The 24,115-nt window shown below is 35.4% G+C and overlaps 1 protein-coding gene across 4 annotated transcripts in view; it reads right to left on the bottom strand.

Annotated features, from left to right (window-relative positions):
* Erbb4 (erb-b2 receptor tyrosine kinase 4) overlaps nucleotides 1–24,115 on the bottom strand; it is a 1,016,453-nt gene that overhangs the window by 487,042 nt on the left and 505,296 nt on the right. For all 4 annotated transcript variants that reach the window (XM_005070538.4, XM_005070537.4, XM_005070539.4 and 1 more), the window contains exon 3: nucleotides 8,538–8,724. In XM_005070538.4, coding sequence (XP_005070595.1) covers nucleotides 8,538–8,724 — 187 coding nt within the window. The remainder of the gene's footprint in view (nucleotides 1–8,537; nucleotides 8,725–24,115) is intronic.

Genomic DNA, 24,115 nt, shown 5'->3' with positions numbered 1-24,115 from the left:
CCGCACATGACTACTTAGAGTAACTATTATTGTAGAAGTTAAAATTAACTTCCTGAGTTATATGAGCTTTAATTCACTAGTTATTGATGACAACAGAGTCTTTCACTGTTCAGGACAATGGCAATATATCTTCCTCTCAGGAATTTCTGTTGAACAGTCATGGGGATGAGAATAAAGAATGAAAATGGAGGCTCCCTGTGCTGTGGACATGCTTGGCTGCAGAAATAATATTAATCATAATTTGGAGAAGCACTTCCCTCATGCTTACACATTGCAGTCAAAGGGTAAATATTTGCCAGAAACCAAATATTTGCCAAGAGAAGACAGGTATATAGAGATAATTTAGATTAGTTCATATTTAGCACAATGTTTTGAATATAATTAGAAAAAACAAAACAATGAATATTTGAACTGATACAACCTTTGAAAAGAATCTTGAACCTCTACCAATAATATTGAACCAACTAAAGAATGCTTGTTAATTATGGTTAACAGCTAATAACCTTGATTTAAAAAAATCTACTGTTGAGTTCACATAGTTCTTACGTTTAAGTCAAAAAAGGTACCTTCTTTACTGACATTCTGCACGTTTATTTGTATTTTTGCCAACTTATCATTCATCATATTTTCAAACATTACACAAATGTCATAACAAGAACTGCACTACAAACATTAAAACTTAAGGTTTGATTATTTGTACTTACAAAAATGTAAGTTTCCCACAAAGACAGCTGACTGGATAAGGGGGAGCTCTTGAATTCCAGATTGATGCCTGAGAGGCTAACAGGGGACTTATCCAGACTCCATGAATGTAGTCTCAGTGAGGAGGCCACAGAAATCACTGGGGCCTTGGGTAGCAGATCAGTGTTTACCACGGTTTATGAATGATCTTTGGGAGCCCATTCCAAATAGACAGAGCTCTCTCAGCCTGGACACATGGGGAAGGGCCTAGGTTCTGCCCTGGACGAAATGACAGACTTTAGAGATCCCCCCAAGGAGGACCTCATCCTCCCTGGGGAATGATGTGGGGATTGGGTGGAGGGCTGGAGGGCTAGTGGAGGGACAAGGGAGGAGGGGTGGGAGAGGGAGCTGGGATTGACATGTGAAGCATTCATGTTTCTAATTTAAATAAAAACATTACAAAAAATGTAATGTTTCCTTAACTGTGGTCTTGCTTGGAGCAACTGACTTAAATAGTTCTTGGAAATGACAGAACACAAAGAAACTGAGAGAGTTGGTGATTGTAGGATGTGGTGCACCCTATTCAGTTATAGGACTGTAGGGGGATTTACAGTTATAATCAAACTACAAGATAAATGTTTGTTTTGTCAGCATCATGGGACAGTGTGTAAAACAGTAAAAAAGGAAACAATGAGGCGTTTTGTACATTACAAACTGCAGTACTAAAATACATCACACAAATGGCCAGGAAAGGGGAGAGGACAAATTTTATAATTCCTGGTAGCTCAGAGAAAGATTTAGGATGTGTCATGTGTGGGCTGCCTTCTGTCTTTAAGCTTGATGCTTTTACAACAACAGAGGCATGCCAGTGATGTATTCAGCCTTCATTCTTTATAATAATATAGTATTTATACTCTTCTTTAGAGAACCAGAGGTCATGACCCCAGATGGCTCTTCCTTCCTTAGTATACAGGAAAAGATAATGTAAGACTGTCACTTCTTTACAGTTCAGGTCTTCAAAGGTCATAGAATGCTATTATTCTGAGGTGAGGGATGAGGGGCCAGTCTTCTTATATGAACATTGATTTTTTCCTTTTGATATCTCAGTGTTCACTGAGAAGGAGTCACCTCTCCTATTGCTATATGATCCTGAGAAACAAACGTTCTCCATTGTAGAAACAACTTAAACAAGCATGCTTGCTTAATAAATGAGTTTGAACAAAGGCTGAACTTACACATTACCTTTCCTATCTTGTAATCTTTATGTCTTCTCTTGGGAAAAAGAGGCATGCACATCTCATTATACCTTAGAGGCAAGAAAGTTCTACGTAGTATACAGTAGTAAGCCTTAAAATTTCTAAGAAGTACACAGTTCCAAGAGACCATCATAATGCGCCAACATGCTAATCATCTTTTGAAGAACATTACAGGCACTTACAAAGGTTACCTTCAGAGAATAGGTCTTCTTCAGAATCCCTGACTATGATCTTAGTTAAAAGGCTGTGATTTACCTCTGCTTTATTTGTTTTGGTTTATGGCTATTATTCCTGCATGTAAGTCTGTGCACCATGTCCATACAAGCTCCACAGAGGCCAAAAAAGGGCATCAGATCCCCTGGAACTGAAATTATAGACTTTTTGAGCTATAATACGGGAACTAGGTACCAAACCCAGGTCCTATGAAAGAATTGCAGGTGCTATAATAACCACTGAGCTATCTCTGTAGTTCTATATCCAAGCAGACCATTCTATTAGCCATTAATAAAAATATGCTGACCAGAGAAGAAATTATGAGTCTATTCCCTGGAAAGCCTTTCTGGAAGTTCCCAACCTAAGGTTCATTTCACTATGGTCATTACATTTCCTAAATCACAATAAAGTTGAAGAGAATTTCTCATTTCCTCTCATTCAATTCTTGAAATTCAGTCATCAGTCGTCTAAACCTTCAGAGTAGATGGAGAACCTACAATGACAGCTACAACCCTTTGATTCCATAATTAACAATAATTTAAAAAATATATTACTATTTTCTCTCTATATTTAAATGGAACATTATACTTTTACTTCTAGTCAATGCACACTGTCTGACATGAAAAGCAAACAGTGTTTTATAAGAGCATTGATTGAAGTATCGTTTCTACAAATTATAGACTGCTCACAAGAAACTGTCACTCTTCTGACTGATTCTTGCTTCACAGGATGTTCTCTACAAATTAGCTTTGATCTCATCATTTCTTAGCAGTCTGTACTTAAGCAGGGAGAACTGCTGTGATATTCTTTCTCCAAATATCAGAATATGCGGAGTAGGTCTACTAACATGAATGGGAGTAGCGCCTTTGTTAAGCATTCTATTCCTCAGATTTCCTGTAGTGGCCAGGCTGACCCCACTTAAACAGCACTAAAACCTCCCCAGAGCAGATGAAGGATGGTTGGCAACTCAGTGTCAGAAAAAGACCTCCAAATGAGTATGTCTCCTGTCTAGGTCAAGACAAATGTCAGGGCCCATGAAGGGCGAATGTGGTGATGGGATTTGAAATGAAGGACTAGGGCAACTTGCCTGTGTCTAAGGAACTGAAGGATAGGAAGAAAGTGCTATGAAGACAAGGCTGGCATGCAGAGTAAACAAAACAAGCTCAGGCTTCTGTCTGCTGGAGAATCATAATGTAGACACAGAAGAGTTGCAGCAGAGTGTCAGAAGTGACAGAAGTGGCTATTTGCCTAAGCAAGCCACATCTAAGGCTCCAATGTGAACTGGAATCCATCTGAATAGGAAGGAAGAGCCAGAAGACCTTCTGTACTGTCTTGATACACAGGAAATGTCAAATTGAAATATTAACAGCGCACCCAGGAAACTGTGGTTTCCTGAGTATCATCTGTATGAAAGGTGTTGTAGTAGACAGCTCTCTGCTTTATCCCTTTAATGCCTGTAACAACACGGCGGCATAACATATTCTTCAAATTTTTCATGATAAAGACTCTGAGTTTCTGAGATGCTTAGCCTGTAAGGAAGAGATAAGCATTATACCAAGAACTCTGATTTTATATCCATGTTTCTTGACATTCATTGAGTAAAGCATAGGTAGTCTGCCCATTATGAAATTGGTTATTCTTTTAAGCACTACTGAATAATATAGGAGGTTTGAGAATCTAAAATACTAATAGATAGATGTTGTGTTATTTTAATGTATTGTTTTAATTGGTGACCCATGGGAATTTGAACCCTATAGTATTTCAGTGATTATATTTTTAATCCTGGATTAATTTTATATCACTGAGATGAAAGTATCCACCACTAAATAGTTTATACTACTAGAACACAGTAAACTTAATGTGACCTTTATATTATTATTGAACATTTCCAAAAATACTATTGCATCATATTTATTTTTTATAAAATTTTGCTTGTTTACATCTCAACTAATGAACTAATTAAGATAATCAAGTATAAAGCTAGGGAAGTGATTATATTATTCATAAAATGGTGAATACAGAAAAATACTTGAGATCTTATTCTGAAACATAAATTGTACTTATATACTATCCTCAATTTCACCTACTCATTTCACCTACTTAAAAAGAGATAATCCCACAATTAATAAATGAAAATTTATTAAATTGTTTAAAGTGAAATTTAGAAGAATAAACAATTATAAAAGAGAATTTCAATAAAAGAATATATGCAAACTTAGGAGTTACTCTATAATTCCTTCTTATGTAAACTTTAACAAAAATGTTAAACTATATTATCCATTCAATAACAGATAAAGTGAATTTCTAATATAAATTGATATTATTATGTCACGTACGTTTAATCCCTTTTTAGATACTAGTCAAATTAGTAACTGTATATGCTGTAGAGTATAAATTTAAGAATATAACACTAATGTTAAAGTTTGACATGAATTTTTAAGAGAAATGGTTAGTTAGGAAGGAGCTGAGAGTGACTAATAAGAATGACAGCCAGGCTTGAATGGCATTAATACAAATTTTCTTTCCTCCACAATTATAGTCTGTACTCCTCTGATGTAGAAGTGACATTCTCAAAGTCTTACAATGAAGTTGACCCAATTTTGAAGGTCTACCCTCGAGAAAATGTACCTTTTAGCTAGGCAGAAAAGTTCATGTTGTACTAACCAGGGCATCCAGCAGATGCTGGATTTTCCTGTCCTTAGTACCTCCCTGCCCCACCCCCGCTTTCTCTATCAATAATAATAAACCCCAAGGATGTGATTGGCAACAGTTAAACCCATTTTAGAGTTTAACTATGATGGGGAGTTTAAGTATATTTCATCTTTTTGACAAAATCAAATGACAGTGTCAAAGTAGGGCAGGATAAAATCTTCAGATTGTTGGCTTTCTTTTGCTTTATGATGTGGTATCAAAATGTCCTTATGAAAACAACTTGAGGGAAAGGGTTCATTTGAGCTCAAAAATGCAGTTTATAATCCATTACAGTAGGGAAATCACAGTATCAGGGGGTCAAGAGAACTGGTCTCACTAAATCCAAAGTCAAGTTCAGAGAACACCGAATTAATGCTTGTGTGCTAGTGTCAGCATGCAGTCTCAAATTGTATACAGTCCAGAGTTCATTCCATGAAATAATGGTGCTGCTCATATGCACCAAAAGGTGGGTTTTAACATCCAAATTAACACAACTAAGAAAAATTATCAAACTCATACCTATGGGCTAAGCTGAGTGAGAGAATCATACCAGTGCAACAGCTTTTGGTGAGCATCAAGTTTAACAGAGGCGCTTAAGACAGCAGTTAATCTGCATACACTAAAACTGCAGCTAGTCACTAACAAACATAAATGCATTCTCATGTTTCCAAACATTCATTTTATACAATACAATAAGCATCCATAAGAGAATTCACTGGAAGAAAATGTGCTGTTCTCAAAGCATTCTTTTCTAATGTCAACAGAATGAAAACTTTTTGGTAAGAAGTATGTACTATAAAAATACATGTGTACATAGTTCTGTGTATGTATGCACATGCACATGCGAATATTGCTTTTACAGACATGATCTTTTGGTATTCCAGGCTGAGAACAAACTTGTCAATACTTTAGAATAAAATTGAACTTCTGATACAGTCCCTAGCCTCCTGGGTTTAGCCTTAAGGGAGTATGTTAACATACTTTATAATAAGCTGAGGACCATAGCCAGGGCTTCTTGCATATAAAGCAGGCATTTTGCTAACTGTAATACATCCCCCTCCCTCTCAGATATTTTATCCACATTTCTATTCAGGATCCCACTGTGCCATGTATGTTCTGAACCCAACCTAGAGTACAATTGTTGGTGTGCATTGAAAAGAATATCTGTTTCTATCTCACTCATTCTCTTCTTTCCATAATATGATAGATGAATTAAAATTACCTTTTCTGAAGAAGTGTGAAAAGGTTAACTAGATATTGTGCTATTGCTCTTTGGTAACATTGCTTTGATTCACCTGGAAGAGTGAATCCAAAGCCTCAGTGATCAGAATCATGTGAAGGTTTTTAAATGCATGTTACTAACCCACCCCCAGACTTGCCATTCATCACATCGCAGGTTCAGCATATGAGCTGCAGCTGAAAAGCCCAATACACCATTGTTAACAAGTCAAATACACCATGATAAGATAATACACTGGCTTTTAAATAACCATACTTATTTTTATTAAACTATAATTAGACCAAAGCTTGTAGCCCTGTGTGTAATATAATTTTGAAAATTATCAACTTCTACTGTAGAACAATAAACGACAACACAAAAGACATAACTTTCCAAAGAATAAACCCAATCATATCTAGATGGAAATGAAATGTTTACTCCTTATTTTAACCAGATCACCTAGACTATTTAACTCTCCAAAATAGAACAAACTTTCCCAAAACTCCTCTTCATATGCATAAGCCGGTGTTTCAGGCCTTTCTCATACATTATCACAGACACATGTAATAGCATTTACCATGCAGTGCGTAACTGTCAGAATTACAGTCATCACTCCAACCATGTGACCTAAGTTGCAGCTGTTTTAGATACATACAGAAATATTTGCATACAGGATTGTCAACTTCTGAATAAATCAAATATCAGAAAAATATCCGCAATCCCAGCATTTTCACCAAATGTATTATTACATAGTTTTTGAGTGCCATGCTAAGAAGAAAGTAATACTAACTTTTAAATGAACACAGCTTTTCTAGGGAACCAACCCTTAACCTTAATAAATTACGCATTTCTGCAAATGTCCAGAAATAAAGTACTACAGAAATTAGAGTTCATTTTGAATGGTAGTGTTATATTTTAGTGCAACAAGAAAACTCAATCAACTGTCATAGACATAATTAATATATGCAATGAACCAAGTGGCCAAAACATATTTAACTGTAACATAATTTTGTTTAAAACCTTTGACTATTATTTTAGAAGTTCTGATTTTAACAGAAATGGATATGAGGAACTTTTAACAACTGTTTTTATATAGAGAAAAAAATGTAAACTAGCTTATTTTACATAAAAATCAGATTCTAAAACTTAAAATTTCTGAAAAGTAATATTGCTTTTATTCCTTAACATATCATAGGAAACTCATGAAAGACAATGTTTCTTGTGTAAGTTTACATGTTTTAGTTGTATTATCTAAGTTTTAGATATCTAATTCGTGCCATTCAGTCCCCCAACAGTCTTATTTTCAAAATTCTTTCTACAGTCATTACTTATGTGTAGGAAGCAATATAGTCAAAAAAGCCCTTTTCATCAGGTAAATTATCCTGAAAAAACTGAATAATAATTTGGTTATAGGAACCAATACATTTCCAACACTAAGTATTTACTATAATCTCATGAACTCTATGGCAAACTTGTCCTGAGAACAGATATTATCATTATTCCTTTATGTACCCCAATTTTATATTACGTTTCTGGATGACTATGAAATTAAAATTTCCGTCTTTAAGCTACTTCATACACTGTGCATATTAAGCTATTTCAATAAGTTAGCACTGTTAATCATAATAATGGCAAAGCCCCTGAATGTCCTTAAATTTTCAGAGTGCAAAAACTTCCAGAAGTGGACCCAAAATAATCATAATCATAAATACAATGTATATATGTTATTAATTTCATGTAAATTAATAATGTGAGCTAATGATAGGTTTGAATATTCCATTGGCACACTTTAACTATAGATATATTTGGTAAAATTCATGATTACATAGAAAAGTATTCCATCATAGTTTATATGAAATTTAAGAAACATGAAGTAGGAAAATAATCGCTGCAAAGTTTCGTATCTAGATGATAAGTCTAGTGTGTTAGTTTTGTGTGTTTGCAATGCTAAGAAACTATCATAGATGTTGCCAAAACATGCTGAGAATCTGTGATCTTGTTCGGTGAGCTACTAAATGGGAGAAACTGAAACTGAATGAGACTGTCCTCCTAAACTCGGGTGATCCTGTAAAAATCTAAAGATTAGTCGTACTAGAGGTAATAGCTTGGGCATTACTAAGCTCTGACAGGCACGGGGACTGCAGTGTTATCACAGAGCTTTGATGATCTGATCCACCATTCACCTGAGACCACCAAGCAGCATTCTTAAGCATTCTCCCTATCTCTGTTTGCAGTTGCTGAGCATTTCCTTAGAGTGTGCTTCTGTTCAGCTGAGATACAATATTTTGCTATCTTTCACAAGGCGCTTACAACAACATCTGTAAATAAAAGTGAGGGCATCGCAGAGGCATCATTTCTCATGAACTGAGTACATACTCACTAAGGTGTGGCAGGCACTTCCACACCCGAACACCAGAAACCATGCATAAGCACATATGGGCATTACATCACTAGTTTTGATTTTTTTTTTTCCTTACCAGTCAGGTTCTTTAATCCAAGTTCTTGAAGTCCAAAGTTGCCATCTTTTCTGTAGTTTAGGAATATCGCTAAGGCATAGCGATCTTCATACAGTTTTGTCCCACGAATAATGCGTAAATTCTCCAGAGGCAGGTAACGGAACTGGTTGAGGGCCACCAGTACATAGCCCGTGACTTCTCGGATAGACTGGAAAAGCACAAACAATTGTCTATGGTTAAAAAAAAGGAAATTAACTTGAAAGTTTGTGCATATAGTCATTTAAATAAAAATGAGTTATTTAACTCTAATTTTCAGCTCTTAATTTAATATACTAATTTCCACATGACATTCATACTCATTGGATTAATAATAGAACATCACAAAGTGCTAGAATTTCATTTGAATACGAGTCATATTTCTTTTTAAAATTCATAAATTTTCTTAAAAAATAATGGATTTTGTTTTTTGAGGCATCCTCATACCTGAGATATGAACATACTTAAAGAAATATGTAGTCTATCGTTCATTGATAGACTACAATGACATTACACAGAACCCTCAGTCAGTCAATATATGAGAATATAAATTGGTACTTCTACCAAAGTAGAACCAGTCTGCATTCATTGTAGATGTTAGGACATAATTTTAAAGATGTTTATTGATGTCTAGTACTACATCTATCAAACTGGAACTGTAGATGATCCTGATCTTCCTGAGATCAAGGTTTATGGAGTAAGAACACAAGAGCAAAGAGGAAAGCAAGTTGGACTGCCATAGTAAGAACCATGTTTAATCATACCTGCCCCCAGAGTCAAGCCCTAGAACTCTATAATCTGTCAGTCACTCTTGCACTGATTGAATTGCTAGCTTCAAATTCTTTAAAGACAGGTGAGGGTGTGCTTCAACAACACATGGTCTACAAAGCAACATTCCTTCGTTAATTATATGACAAGTATTTTAGCTGATATATGATCATGATTAAATGTTCTACATCACAATGAGCATAAGGCAAATTTGGAGACATTGCTGAATGAACAATCTTTTATATAGAATATGTCATTTGACATCATTTGTCTTGGCATTCTTCTATTCCCATTTAGGAAGGACTCTTCTTATCAAAAACCTCAAACCCCTTATTGATTCCAGCAGAGGGTGTACATTACTATCAGGGAGAATAGAGATGAAGCAAACTCAGGGGGAAAACAGCTGATTATGATCAAGAATTAATGTTTAACAATTATGCAGTTCATGTTGGAGAATGATTCTAGCTATTGACAAAATGTGCAACTTGCTACAGCTTTTGAACCACATGCTAGTTGAGGCTGCAAATAGTGTTTAACAGTATGGACTTTATGCTTACCTAGAGAATATTATAAATAGCAAGAAACAATTGATCATAAATCTCTCAAATAAGGATCTCTTAAAATGTTTTACTTTCTAGAGGGAATAATAAAAACAATACACCATACCTAGATTTAATGCTGTTATATTTTCTACTATTTATAATATGTTTTCTCCACATATTTTAAATTATTAATTAAATTTAAAACAATCTTATATTACGTATCAATCCAAGTTCCTTTTCCCTCCTGTCCTCCCATTTCCCCTACCATCTCCCCATCCCATCCCTCATCTATACCTCAGCAAGGGTGAGGCCTCCCATGGGGGATCATCAAAGTCTTTCACATCATTTGGTATAGGACCTAGGCCCTCTCCCAATGCCCATTCATGCACTAGGGATAAATACTGGTTCCACTGCCAGAGACTCCATAGACTGTCCAGGCCCCCCAATAGACCAACTTGTTCAGGGGGCCTAGTTACATCTTAAGCTGGTTCCCCAGCTGTCAGTCTGGAGTACCTGATCTCCCACTTGCTCAGGTCAGCTGTTACTGTAGGTTTCCCCAGGATGGTCTTGACCCCTTTGCTCATCATTCCTGCCTCTCTACAACTGGAATCCAGGAGTTTGGCTCAGAGTTTAGCTCTGAATCTCTGCTCTTGCTTCTTCAGCTACTGGATGAAGGCTCTATGATGGCATTTAAGGTAGTCATTAATCTATTTATAGGGGAAGGACATTTAAGGTAGTCTCTGCCCTATTGTTTAGATTCTTAGTCAGGGTGATCCTTGTGGATTCCTGGAAAATTCCCTAGTGCCAGGCTCCCTTTATTAAGGCATCTCTTTCCCTGCTCTCCTTATCTGTTCTTCCCCCATCTGAACCTTCCAGACCCCTTATGTTCTCCTCCCCCTCCTATTCTTTCTTCCTCTTCTTCCTACCTCAGTCCTCCTCATCCCCCATGCTCCCAATTTACTCAGATGTTCTTGGCCCTTTCCCCATCTTGGGGAGTTCATGTTGTCTCCTTTAGGGTCCTCCTTCTTTCCTAGCTTCTCTGAGGTTGTCTGACACTCATTTTCAAACTGTTTCTGAATAAAAATATTCTGTGTTTCAGATCACACGCTGAGATATATATGCTAAGAGCAAACAAAATCTCCGGAAATGGCTCATGACAAGAAGATTTTTTAATGCTTAAAAAACTCAATAACACAGTTTAAGCTAATATTGGCCCATGTAGATCATAGAGATAGATATTTAAAGAGTAAATCAAGTGTTAACCTACCTCATAGGGCCATATAATAATGCCAGTTCTTCATAGTTTCTGTCTTTAAGTCATTAGACAGAATCTCAAAAGCATAACACTTTTTATTGTTCCAAAACTTTGTTATGAAAACAATTACAACTTGGGAGTATATGGGCTATTATATAAATGTATTGTAGATAATTTAAGTGTCTACAGTAGTAAAGTATAATGGCAGGAGATATGGGCTGGCCCCCCCTTGAAATCTAGCCTTTGTCCTTTCTAGTTATATAAACTTCATGAAGCTTTTAAGTCTCAAAAATCTTTGGCCTTTTCATCTTTAGAAAACTCATAACAATATCTTTATGACAGAGCTGTTATAGGCATTTTAAGATACAAAAAAGTTTACAGCAAATTGTATTTAATAGATGTTAGCTATTACCAATATTATTTGGAAAATAGCCAGGCAGACAAATTGTCTCAGAACAATTAACTGAAGTTAAAATGGTCATAATATCATTGCATAAGAACTATTGTTTTAAATCGCTGTTATATAATCTTCAGCACACTTATGTCTTACCTTTAAAATTCACAGCTTATTTCTAAAATTCAAAAATGACTCCTACTTTTTCATATCCATATTTCCGCTCTTAGTACCAACCCTGGTGTTGAAAAGACATTCAACAGTGACTGCTTAATAGAGTCGAATTGAAATTTAAAAGCAATGCTTTTAAGTCTTATAGCTATTACTTTCCAAACAAAATACTTTGTGAGCTTACCTCTAATAGAAAACATGGAAAAACAAATTTGCTGTTTCTGCTTATGTACCACAGTAACAAATTGAAATCACTAGAAAGTCCAATAAGAGAAAACCGTCACTATGGTTTTTCTCTGAAGAAATTCAGAGTCAGAAACTTGTCAAAAGCAAGAGTGTATAGCCACCTAGAGATGCACCATCTTCTGTAAGGGGTTAGCATCTGTTCAAAGGCCATATAGTCTGTATTGGCTCTGCAACAGCTTAGCTCAGGGAACGAATGAAACTGAAGTTCATCAGGGCCTTGAATGCTTGAGAAATCTCGTAACCAATAAGAATGCACCTTTCCTTATAGCAATTAGGGAAGGAAACGAAGGATAGCTATGGAAAGTCTTCAGGCTAACTATACCATCCTTGTACCTGCAGAGTTCTCCGGAAAAGCCTGTCTTTACTATTTTCAAACTTCTAAGTTACTTTCCAGTTCTTTAATCGACACAAGTCACGATTTGATTTTTTCTTCCTTCCTTCTTTCCTTCCCTCATTCTTTTCTCTATCCTTCACCATGTTTCCCTTTTTCTTTTATTTGTATTGTTTTCTTTCTCTCACCACGGCCATATATATATGCATATATATATATATAATTATATACATAATATATATTAGATTCCCAAATGTGTCTTTATCTGAACCAAATCCATACTTACTGATTTACTTTCATACAAGCATGGAGATGCCCACCATTTCCTACCTATGCCTGTTTTAAAGCATCTCTAGCATTTAACATCCTTCTGAAGTGTTCTTCTGCTGTGCTTTACGTTCTCAGACCTGATGAGAAATCACCCTAAACACTAACACATTCTGTGAGTGAGAACGTCCATAAATACAACAGTGATTAGTTTGCTGAATAGACTGGAAGCTAAATGACTGCAGTATCATGAGGAGTAGGAAACAGAAAACCATAGTGACAGGAAATAGAATGGCTGAGGGGTACAAAGTTCCCTCTGTTGGTAGTGAATGCAGAATTATGCCTGCTTTGACGGTGACAAATGTAGGAGCAAATCATAGCTTCTGTATCAGTAAGATTTTCTATTAACTTCCCTAAGGCAATTACCTTCTGTCCCTGCCCCTCCTATCATGTCTGGGAATATCTAAAGCAGGCACATTCTTAACTATGACATATATTAAGAAGTTTACCAGAAAAAATTAATAAGTTTATAATGTGCATTGCATATTCCTTCTGCTTGTAGAGATAGTGTGTTTTGCTTTGAGATTCTGCTTTCAGTTCCTCACTGTTTGAAATTCAACACTTAAAACACTCTGATGTAATTAGATTTGGACAAAAAAGCATTTGAAATGTCATGTAACACACTGTGGTAGAATACAGTTCTTACTCACTGTGTCCAACATGAAGCCACACTAAAGGGTTAGAAAATCTGATCCCAGTCATCCTAGAAAAATGGCACTCAGCCACTATCGTCAGTTTCATGTGCTAACCCTGCCATGATTCTACGAACCTGTGGGACATTCATTCAGCATGGACTACTTAGCCAGTACTTAGCATGAACCTGACTTATTTGCAATGAACACTTTCAGCCCATTGTGAATTGGAGTGCTACTCTCTTTCTCCAGAAATAACCAACTTCTCTGTGTCCTTTATATTATCCTGAGCAGTGTAGAGAAAACTTCTTAGTATTTACTCAGGTCTGTTTCCAGTTGGTCCTACTTTCCTAGGCTTTATACAGACTATATCACCAATCCATTTAGCTTTGTTAATTATAATTGTCCCTATAATAACTCTTCACTTTGAATACCTTCATAACAAACTTCAAAGAAATGGTGCAAAACCATACTGGAACAAAGAATGTATACTTTTAAAAAGCAGCAGAGTCTCAGCAAATCTTAGATATGAAGCTCAGATAATTATAATACAGGAGCTAATCATAATATATCAGCTAATTATAGTATACCAATTGATCAAATACACCCACAAGACAAACCATTCCACAAATAAGGTGACTCTAGGGTAGTAACTAACACAATTCTTCCTTTACACCATTTCCACTACATTCTTGAAAATATCATCTTCTACTTGGGCTGGGTGGAGTTCTCTGAACTTGCCTTCCTTCTGCAGATCCACTCATGAATTGCAAATTATTCTTTGCACAAAATCTCAGCTCTATTTAAATGCCTAAAGATATTCCTAGTGGATAACACAAATTGAAATGTGAATTGTAGATCCCTTTATATAATCACACAACCACGCCGATTTTGCAGTATTCTTCGAAGGTTCATAGCATTATAAATTCTGCTAACTATAATTAAATATTTATATGTAAATTCACTTTCTTTGTTATAAATCAGGTAAGTTTATATTTTAAAATCTCAATTCAAAATTCTTATTTTAGCTTTTTTACAGTAAAGTATTTTAATAAATTAATAATTTAACGACATATGCACAATGGACTGCCAGCCCCCAAATCATGACAAGGAGACTTACTAGTTATGAATGCTTTCCTTTAGTTTAGACCTGTATCACTAACTATTATAACTTGCAATAAACCTATCTCCCTATCTCTCTTCATCTATATTTTGCCTCAGGGTTTCTTACCTTTTTTTTTTTTTCATTCTGTATGTTCTATTTTCCTGTTTCTTGACTGTCTGACTGGTGGCTTCCTGGATGGCTGGCCCACGGCATCTCCCTCATTCTTTTCTCTCTCTTGAGCTTAGATTCCTCCTCGTACTTATTCTCTCTGCCTGCCATCCCTGCCTGTCCCTTTACTGCCCAGTTATTGGCCTTTAAACTTTTTACTAGACCAATCAATTGCATTACGCAAGCAAGGTAAACAAATGCAACACATCATTAATAGTGGAACAAATGCATCATAACCAAATGTAATATATCTTTGCCTAGTTAAACAAATAATATAAAACATGTTAGGCTCTATTAAACCAGGAAATCAAGTATAATTGGTTTGAAGGATTGTGTATATGCAAAAGTAATAACAATAATTGGAAATAAACTTTAAACTTAATAAAATTATAGAACTTGTCTTAATAAAACATTTTTTAGATATACACATGACTTAAAGCAAAAAGAAAATGTTGCCCAAATTTTCAAATAATTGAAGCTCTGTGATTATCACTTATGTTTATATATTATTATGGATAATTTCTTCCAAAGAGAAATATGCTAATGAAAATAATGAACCTTAAAGACTACATTTGTCTTCTGAATATTACAGATTTTGGTGAAACTCTTACTTTTTGAAGATGCAAGGAGAGGATCTTTGCAAGTCAAGGATAGAGATATCAGAAGATATCAAATTCTATTGACATTTGATCACATGCTTTATCCATAGTAATCTGTTATGACAGTCCAAGCTGAAAAACACTGTCTGGTATCAGAGAATTTAACAGCAAGTTTTGATGAATTGTTCATTCCCTCTGTGGTTCAGATTAATCCTTTATACTGTGGAGAGATTAAGAACTCTAGAATCATTATAAAAAGTGAAACCTTGTGGGCTTGTGTGTTGGAATTTTGACACTGAATGTAGCAGTGTACACTGGCCAGGTCTTTGGGACATGATTATATCATGATGTTTCTTGGCTCATCAATAGTTTAATTTATTTATAGATAAGGTTATAGAAAGGTGATTGAAAAACTCAGGAGATGGGGCCTGGTGAGAAATGGCCATTGGGGCATTCCATTGAAGAGTAGATCACCAAGTTGTGCTCTTCTCTCCTGCTTTTACTTCTTGGCCATCCTGAAATAAGTAGTTTCCTTAATAGTGTTCTCTTCCCTCCACCCTTCCAAGAGGTCAAAAACAATGAGAGCAAAAAATGAAGAACTGAATGCATGAGTCAAAATAAATCATTCCTTCTTTTAAGGGTTTGTAGCCTCAACTATTTTGTCACAGCCACAGTAAGATAACCAATGCAATTATTTAACAAAAAGCTTGGCTCAGTGTTCAGGTATCATGCAATATTAGTTTAAGATGTGTTGCATTTGTTTATCCTGTGGAATATTTGATTAATGATGTTAAAGATGTGTTGCATTCTTTTATTCTGCATTTGCTTAACTCTGTAAATCTGTGTAATTTTGTCTGCCAAAACACCTGATTAGTCTAATAAGGAGCTGAAAAGACAAGATCCAGGCAGGAGAAAGACATGGATGGAACTAGCAGGCAGAGAGACCAAATAAGGAGATATCTAGGCTAAAGAAAGAAAGAGGGATGAGCAAAAAAAGAATGAGAGGAGGACACCAAGGGCCAGCCACACAGTAAGAAAGAAAGACATAGAGAATAAAGGTAAAAGCACAGAGACAAAATGTAGTTAAAGAGAAACAGGATAAGTTAAGTTAGAAAAGTTGGCTATAAACAATCCAAGCTAAGACTAGGCATTTATAAGTAAGAATATGTCTCCATGTATTTATTTGGAAGCTGGTGGTTGTCTGCCAAAGAGAAAAAAATAAACAAAAAAACTACAGTTAGGAGATGACTCACAAGTGAAAATCACTGGATTTTTTTTACCATAGAATTTGGTGCCATTTACAAATCCACATGATGGTTCACAACCATCTGCAACATCATTATCAGGGGATCTGACAACCTCTTATGACCTCCTCAGGTACTGCTTGACTGTTGGGTATAGATATACATTTAGGCAAAATACTCCCTCGATAGACAGACAGACAGACAGACAGACAGATGATAGATAGATAGATTGATAGATAGATAGATAGATAGTTAGATAAATAGATAGATGTATTGATAGATACATAGATGTGTAATATTTTTAAAGAAAAAATGTTTGGCTCAGAACCTCTCCTGAATTAGTTTTATTGTTTATCTGAATACACAGCATAATTTTCTTTCATGAACTGCCTCTATTGCTTATTATTTCCTCACTGTGACAGAAAATCTTACAGAAGCAACTTCAGGAAGGAGACGTTTGTTTTTCCTCAAGGATTAAGGGAGTACAATCCATCATGGTTGGGTAGACATAGTAGCTAGTGCTCCACCCATGGGGCAGAAGCTTGCATGGTCATCTGTTACATGTACAGGATCAGAATCCGAAAATTAAAGTCAGACTTGTGCAGACTCTCATCCTCAAAAGATTCCCATTTCCTCCAGCTGTGCGCCAACTTCTAATGCTCTATACCTTTCCAAAGCAGTACTGCCAGCTGGGAGCCCAGTGTTCAAACAGACGAGCCTGTGGGAACACTCCACATGTAAACTATAGCACATGGCTTGTACAAAAACCCCTTTCTTCTATTTCTAAAGCAATCACTATACATCTCCAATGTTTAGACAAGAAAACTGCTTGGTACCATTTTAATGTACAATTGAGAGTGACAGTTTCATGTCTGAAGTCTTTTATAAATGTGATTTTCTCCACTAAGAATTTAAAAGAGGAAAATAGTCTTGCATGAAATGATGTCTGCCAACAGCTGTCTGTGCTGTACAGCATATGGGAAATGGCCATGGAGGATTCAGCGTTAGAGGGGATTGCATGTGAGACTTGTCTGTGACTGTTTTTAAATTAAAAGGGTGAGCAACTTCAGAAACAGGACAGCCAAAGTATCAGGCTAGGACTTGACAAGATGCCAAGATACACTTTAGTATCTGTCTAAATATTGTATATGCAACCCAAAACAAAATGCTAATTAATTCACAAGGAACAAATGCTGCCTTTAATCTTCTATGAGAATAGGTTCTAATGTTGCTGATGACACGCCTAATTTTTAATACAAACACAGCAAGAAGGTATCATATGAATGTATATAAGAACAATCAAGACTACAAACACATCAATTAGACCAGAGATGTATAGACCAGAAATCAAAAGAGTGTTCATATTTAAGTATTCTTATACAAATACCAGCTGCTATGCACCTTATTAATGGTATTAAATATACATTTTATTGTATATTTTATGCATTTAATATATTCTATATGATTAATATCTATTTACCATTTCACAGTACTGCTGTAGAATATTCCATTAACTATGTAAAGATGTGTTACATTTGTATATGTTGTGGAATATTTAACTATGTAAAGATGTGTTACATTTGTTTATGTTTCATTTGTTTAAATAGGCAAAGGTGTGTTACATTTTTTATGATTCATTTATTTAATTATGTAAAGATATTTTGCATTTGTTTTACTTTGCCTGTTTAAGGAACCTGATGGGTAAAATAAAAAGATGAATGGTCAATAGCACGGCAGTAGTGTGATGGGTGTGTCTGGATGGCAGAAAGATTAAAATAAGTAGGAGAGGAATCTGGACTCCAGAGTGGAGAAAGGGAGCAAGAGTGTGAGATCCCTGGAGTAGGAAGGACATGCAGAATGAAAGATAAAAAGCCCCGAGGCAAAATGAAGATGACAAGAAACAGGTTAATTAAAGTTATAAGAGTTAGTGGGACAAGCATAAGATTGAGCCTTTCGAACTAACAATAAGTCACTGTGTCATGAATGGGAGCTAGGTAGTGGTTCAAAATTAAGCCTGCTAACAATTGCATTTCTATTTTATAGATAAAGGAACTAATACAAAAATCTTTCTCAATGCACTCTCACCCTGGACTCTTGGGAGAGGGTCTAGGCCCTGCCCTGGATGAAATGACAGACTATGGAACCCCCCATGAAGGGCCTCACCCTCCCTGGGGAAATGAGGCGATATTGGGGGGTTGGTGGGAGGGCGCAGGAGGAGGGGAGGGAAATGGAGAAGGACCTTGAATTGACATATGAAGCAACCTTGTTTCTAATTTTAATTTAAATTTAAAAATAAAAAAAAATATAAATAAAAAATCTTTCTCAAAGTCACAAGGGTATAAAGTGAAAGAAAAATAATTTTAAAAAGAAACATTCATAATCCCTCTTAAAATCTGTCTCACTTCTCATATCAAAATATGGTGGTAATTACTCTCTCACTTTAAAGTTATATTCACTACAAAATGTGACTAAAAATAACATTCTTTCAGTGCTATCCTTATAAAAAAAATATCAGCTAAGCAAGGACATACATCATATCTATAGCACATGTCATGTTTCTAAAGAAAAAAATGCTAAAAACATTGAAAGAAAAAGTAATGTAATTCTATTTCAATTAAGGTTATATTTTTTAATGTTTTTAAAGTAACCAAAACCAAAACTAAGAATAATAACAAGAAAAAACATTCTCCTAAAGCCTTCCTGAGAGGCTTTACATCTATATTGTATTGATGCTTATAAAGACAAGAGTCTTTTCAAAGAGATATTCTGAGTTAAATGAGATTCACTGTATGAGTTCACACTGGAAATCTGGTTCAATAAACTTCATATAAAGTTAGATTCAGTACTACTATTAAATCCACCAAAGCAGAGGTAGGAAAGATGATTACTTAAGACTTACATATCAGTTGTATGACAACTGAGCTTTTTAAATTAAAAAAGCCTAAAGATTTATTTTGTTCAGTTCAGAAAGCAGTATCTATTCCAATTGGCACATGGTAGGTCATTACACACACTTGCCTTCCTTTCCTTCAAAATACGCATTAATCTCTTCTTTCTGATTCACTGTTTCATCCAATTATTTCTAAAAGGATCTACCATGTACTAACTATGCAAGAAATGTTTTATCAGAAATTTTTTACTGGAAATCAATAAAGAAAATAACAAACACAAACAATAGAGAGCACCTACTCTCATAGTGGCTACTTCACCATTGCAAATGTCATGTATGAAAGGCTAGCAATAAGAAAAAATCATTCGGTTGATGAAGAATTATAATAATTTGATTGTTTGCTTTGTATCTTTGTCTCTTTAAACATAAAGCATTCATTTATTTTACATATAAACCACAGTTTGTTCCCTTCTTCACCTCTCTTCTATCAACCCTATGTCCCCACCCCCACGCCAATTCCGTTTGTGTGTATCTCTGTGTGTGTGGTTCATCAGTTAAAAAACTAAAAAACATATGGTGGCAATTTCCTTCAGAATTCCCCTGTACTGGAAATCTTTGCTGATGTAATAATTTTATTGTCTTCTAAGATTATGTGTAAGTTATCTAAAGGGTACAAGCAACATTGATTCTAAACTTCCTTTTAAAACATGACACTGTGGCCTTGTTTTGTTCCACTTTGCAAATAAATGAGCCTGTACTTTGAATGCATTAGAATCTATGCTTTAGGAAAACAAAAAGGAGTGAAAAATGGCCAAGACCCTTAGTAGGTCACAATCACTGTAAAACATGTATGGATGACAGGAATGTAAATGAAGCAAAGTGGTGCAGAGTTGATGACAGAATTTACATAAAGTTTTGAATACTGGAAGGTGATGAAAGTTATGATTTGGCATCAGCAGCACAATGTGGGATAGAAGAACAAAGTAGACAGCTGTCTAACAAACACTGGTGCGGGGGGTTCCTGTAGAGAAATGAGTGATTGCCCAAGCTCTGAAAGCTGATTATTTCCCCAGGGGACAGCATCCAGACTGTGGTCTTATCAAGGTAAACTAAAGCAGGGTTTATGAAAATTTTCCTATTTGGGAATCTAAGGCAAGAAGTGTACACAATAAGGCTGAACTATAACCAGTAAATGATGGAGCAATCACAGACTTGTAAGGTCATGCTAACATGGCATGAGAGTCATTAATTTTTTCCAGCAAAGTGGAAGCAAATTTGAATGTAATAAAGTATAAAAGCCAGGCTGTGGTGATGCAAGCCTTTAATTTAATTTCAGCACTCATGAGGCAGAGACAGGTGGATCTCTGTGAGTTCGAGATCAGTCTGGTCTACAGAACAAGTTTCAAGAGAGCATTCAAAACTGCAGAGAAACCCCATTACAAACAAAACAAAACAAAACAAAAACAAAAACAAAAACAAGAAATGATAATAATTAAAACTGACTGATATATCAACTATATTTTAAATCTGAGATAAAGTTATTTAATGTAACTAAAACTCACTTTTAGACATAATAAGGGAACAATTCAAATTCTTGAAAACTTGCACATAAAACACAGTATTACTATTTGAGTGTTTTTTTTCCAATTTGTTTGCCTATGGAAGCTCCAACATGAAGTAATCAACTAATGTATTAAAGGGAATGTCTCACTCTTTTAGAGCTACCATAATAGGCTACCACAGACAAACACATACACACAAATTGTAAGTTTCTTATTTTTGGGTGTTGGGAAGTCTAAAATCAAGACTCCATCAATTTTATCTTTGTTGTTATAATGAAATACTTGTGAATCAAAATACTTAAAGAAAAAGATGTTTGTTTTGTCTTATGGTTTTGTGGTGGGCTGGTCCCATTACCATAAGCTAAAGAAATATGGTGCCAGGCAGTGGTGGCACAGGCCTTTAATGCCAGTACTCGTGAGGCAGATGCAGGCAGAACTCTGTGAGTTGGAGGCCAGCCTGGTCTACAAGAATTTGTTTCAGGACTAGTTCCAAAGCCAGAGAGAAACCCCATCTCGAAAACCAAAAAAAATAAAATATATGGCAGAAGGGCAGGGTTGGGTCTGATGACTTCGTGGTAGCAGGAAGCAGAGAATGCAAAGAAAATACATATTCTAGAGTACACTTACTGTGATCCTCACCTCAAACAAGGTCATGGCTTCCTTAATTCTCTCAGCTATACAAGATGAAGACCCCCATGACTCTATTAATTAGTTATCATGATAGTTAGGAGTCAAGCATTCTTGAGACATAGACAATAAGTTTCATAATAAAATCCTAACACAGTCAATGCCACACTGATCAGCCAATATGCATCTATTTCCTGGATCATAAAAAAACAAATAAATAATGTCCTCATATGGCACAAGGTCTAAGAGATCACTCAGCATTATCTTGTATAGAGGCATTAAACTCATTCATAAATACTCCACAGTCATGAGCATATCCTGTCCCCAAAGTCTCACGTCATGTGGATATTGGGTTTCAACATAGTAATCATATGGGAACACTAGCATCTACCCTTTATTACCCAGCATGACTCTAGCAAGTGTTCCAGTTAGTAAGTGAGAAACAAATGGTTAAAACTATTAGAATATCAATCAATATCACTTCATTAATTGTGACAGATGAACTACACTAGCAGAGAATAATAATTCTGGAGAAAGTAGGAAGTATACAGAACTCTGTATTTCCTTCATAATTTTCTGATGAGCCTAAAATTCAATTAATATTTCTTAAAAGTTAGAACTTTACAACTATAATTTTTATGAATGAATGACCTAAGTAATCAGCAGAAATGGGCTATAAGAATAAACACATCACAACGTATGGCACTGGTTATCACATTAAAGAAAACCTCTGAGGCACTAAAATGCATTGACAACATATTAAGGAATAAAAAACAAGTACTTTCTCTTGGATTAATTGGACTAAGAATGAGTCCAAATTTGAATTCTCTATTTCTCTCCCTGTCTCCTACATTTATGTGTGGATTGTGGTTACTGGTCTACATGTGTCTATGTCTATTCTTGCTGTTATACTCGAAAATAGCCTTGCTCTGTATTAGTGAATAGCATAAAAACATTAAATGAGAAAGTGATGAGGTACTCTTCTTTGTTATTTGTTTGTTTGGGGTGTTTTTATATTTTTATTTAAATTAGGAGCAAGCTTGCTTCACAAGTCAATCCCAGCTCTCTCTCCCTCCCCTCCTCCCCAGTCCCCCCAGCTTCCCCCCCCCCCACCGCATCCAATCCCCACTCCATTCCTCAGGGAGGATGAGGCTTTCCCTTTTAAAGAAATAATTAACAAGAGTTTTACATTTACTGACTCAGAATAGAAAGCACAAATCTCAAACATATATTATCAAGCTATATCCATGTTGCTTCCAACACTCATGGAGGATATTGGTAGTATAAGCTTGCAGCCAACCTGTTGAGTGCTTTTAGTAAATGATTACCATAACATGCACACACACACTCACACACACACACACACACACAAACACACACACACACACACTTGGTTACAGCTTGCTCTATTAACTCTACATTAATTTATGAAATAGGATCTGATACTGCAATCTGATGATGTTTCTACTCACTAGCATACAGAAGGAAAAGTAGAAACTCATTCTTGGCAAGGTGTGCTTTACTGTGACCTCAAATCCCTTATAGAAAGTGTTAGTACGTGGAAATCAAAATAAAATAAAGTAGGTCATGGGGATTAAGTATCCACAGAAGTATACTTTTCCTAGTGCTCAAATCAAGATCTATTGCTGTAAATTCAGAGCACTAGAATAACTGATAATGCTCTTAGCAGCCTACCTTCCACTCAGAGCTGAGTGCACTCATGAGCACCTACTACAGTGGACCTGGCACTATGCTTCATGTTTTGCATAGTGCCTTAAATTTATTTGTCACTACTCTTCCTTACACTTTCTTTAAGCCTCCCTAACTGAATGCAAACAAGGTCACTGCTTATTCATGAGTGCGTGCTTTATTGACTCATTGTTCCAGTATTGCTACAACAATAATCTAAGGATAGGGCCACATAATAAATGAAGGAAAAAAACTAGAAGCAGAAAAGCATATGCAGGCATTTTGTGAACTAATAAGTATATTGCAAATAGAGTTTACTGTTAATATCTCAATACTCATTTCATTTTATCCAAAATAAAATAGTTGATTCAGATGTGAGAATGTATGAAGGCAAATACCATTTGAAAAAAAATTAAAAATTAGTTTAGAACGACTGGCAATATTTTAACAGTAACGTGTGTTTCCACGTGATTTTATCTTAAACAAGCATGGAAAAGATAATATCTTTCTGCTGGTGACAATAGGTATTTTGTAAAATTAAAGAACATTTTATTTTTATGCTTTTAATTCACTGGAAATCTGTTTTTAAGTCCATAGTTTCTAATTTCTAATTCATAATCTATGTGTTTTATAGGAAACGCACAGGCATAAAAATACATTTCTCTCAGTTTCATCTTATATGGCATTATTATTCAAAAGTCAAAGCAAAGTAGTATCACAGACCCCAAGTGAACTGTAGTATTATCCATGTTTTTCACAATGTTTACTACAATGGATATGTGCTAATCTTCAGGTGGTAGACTAGGTACCTACAGAGAAATCTCCTGTATGGTATATCATTTTATGTGATAGGGTACTTATTACATGTCTTTAAATTCAGTGGTGGGATAAATTTCTGTCATAAAGGGATCTTAGGAGAAAATTAACAGGATATCTTTCTGATTATACATGCCATCTATAGAAGAACAATTGCTAAACTATTCAACTTGTTTCTAATAGGCTACCCATTTGTT

This window comes from Mesocricetus auratus, unplaced genomic scaffold (assembly GCF_017639785.1).
Source record: "Mesocricetus auratus isolate SY011 unplaced genomic scaffold, BCM_Maur_2.0 Super-Scaffold_100010, whole genome shotgun sequence".
Classification (NCBI taxonomy): Eukaryota; Metazoa; Chordata; class Mammalia; order Rodentia; family Cricetidae; genus Mesocricetus; species Mesocricetus auratus.
Note: the sequence above shows the minus strand (reverse complement) of the source record. Positions and strands in the feature narration are given on the sequence as shown.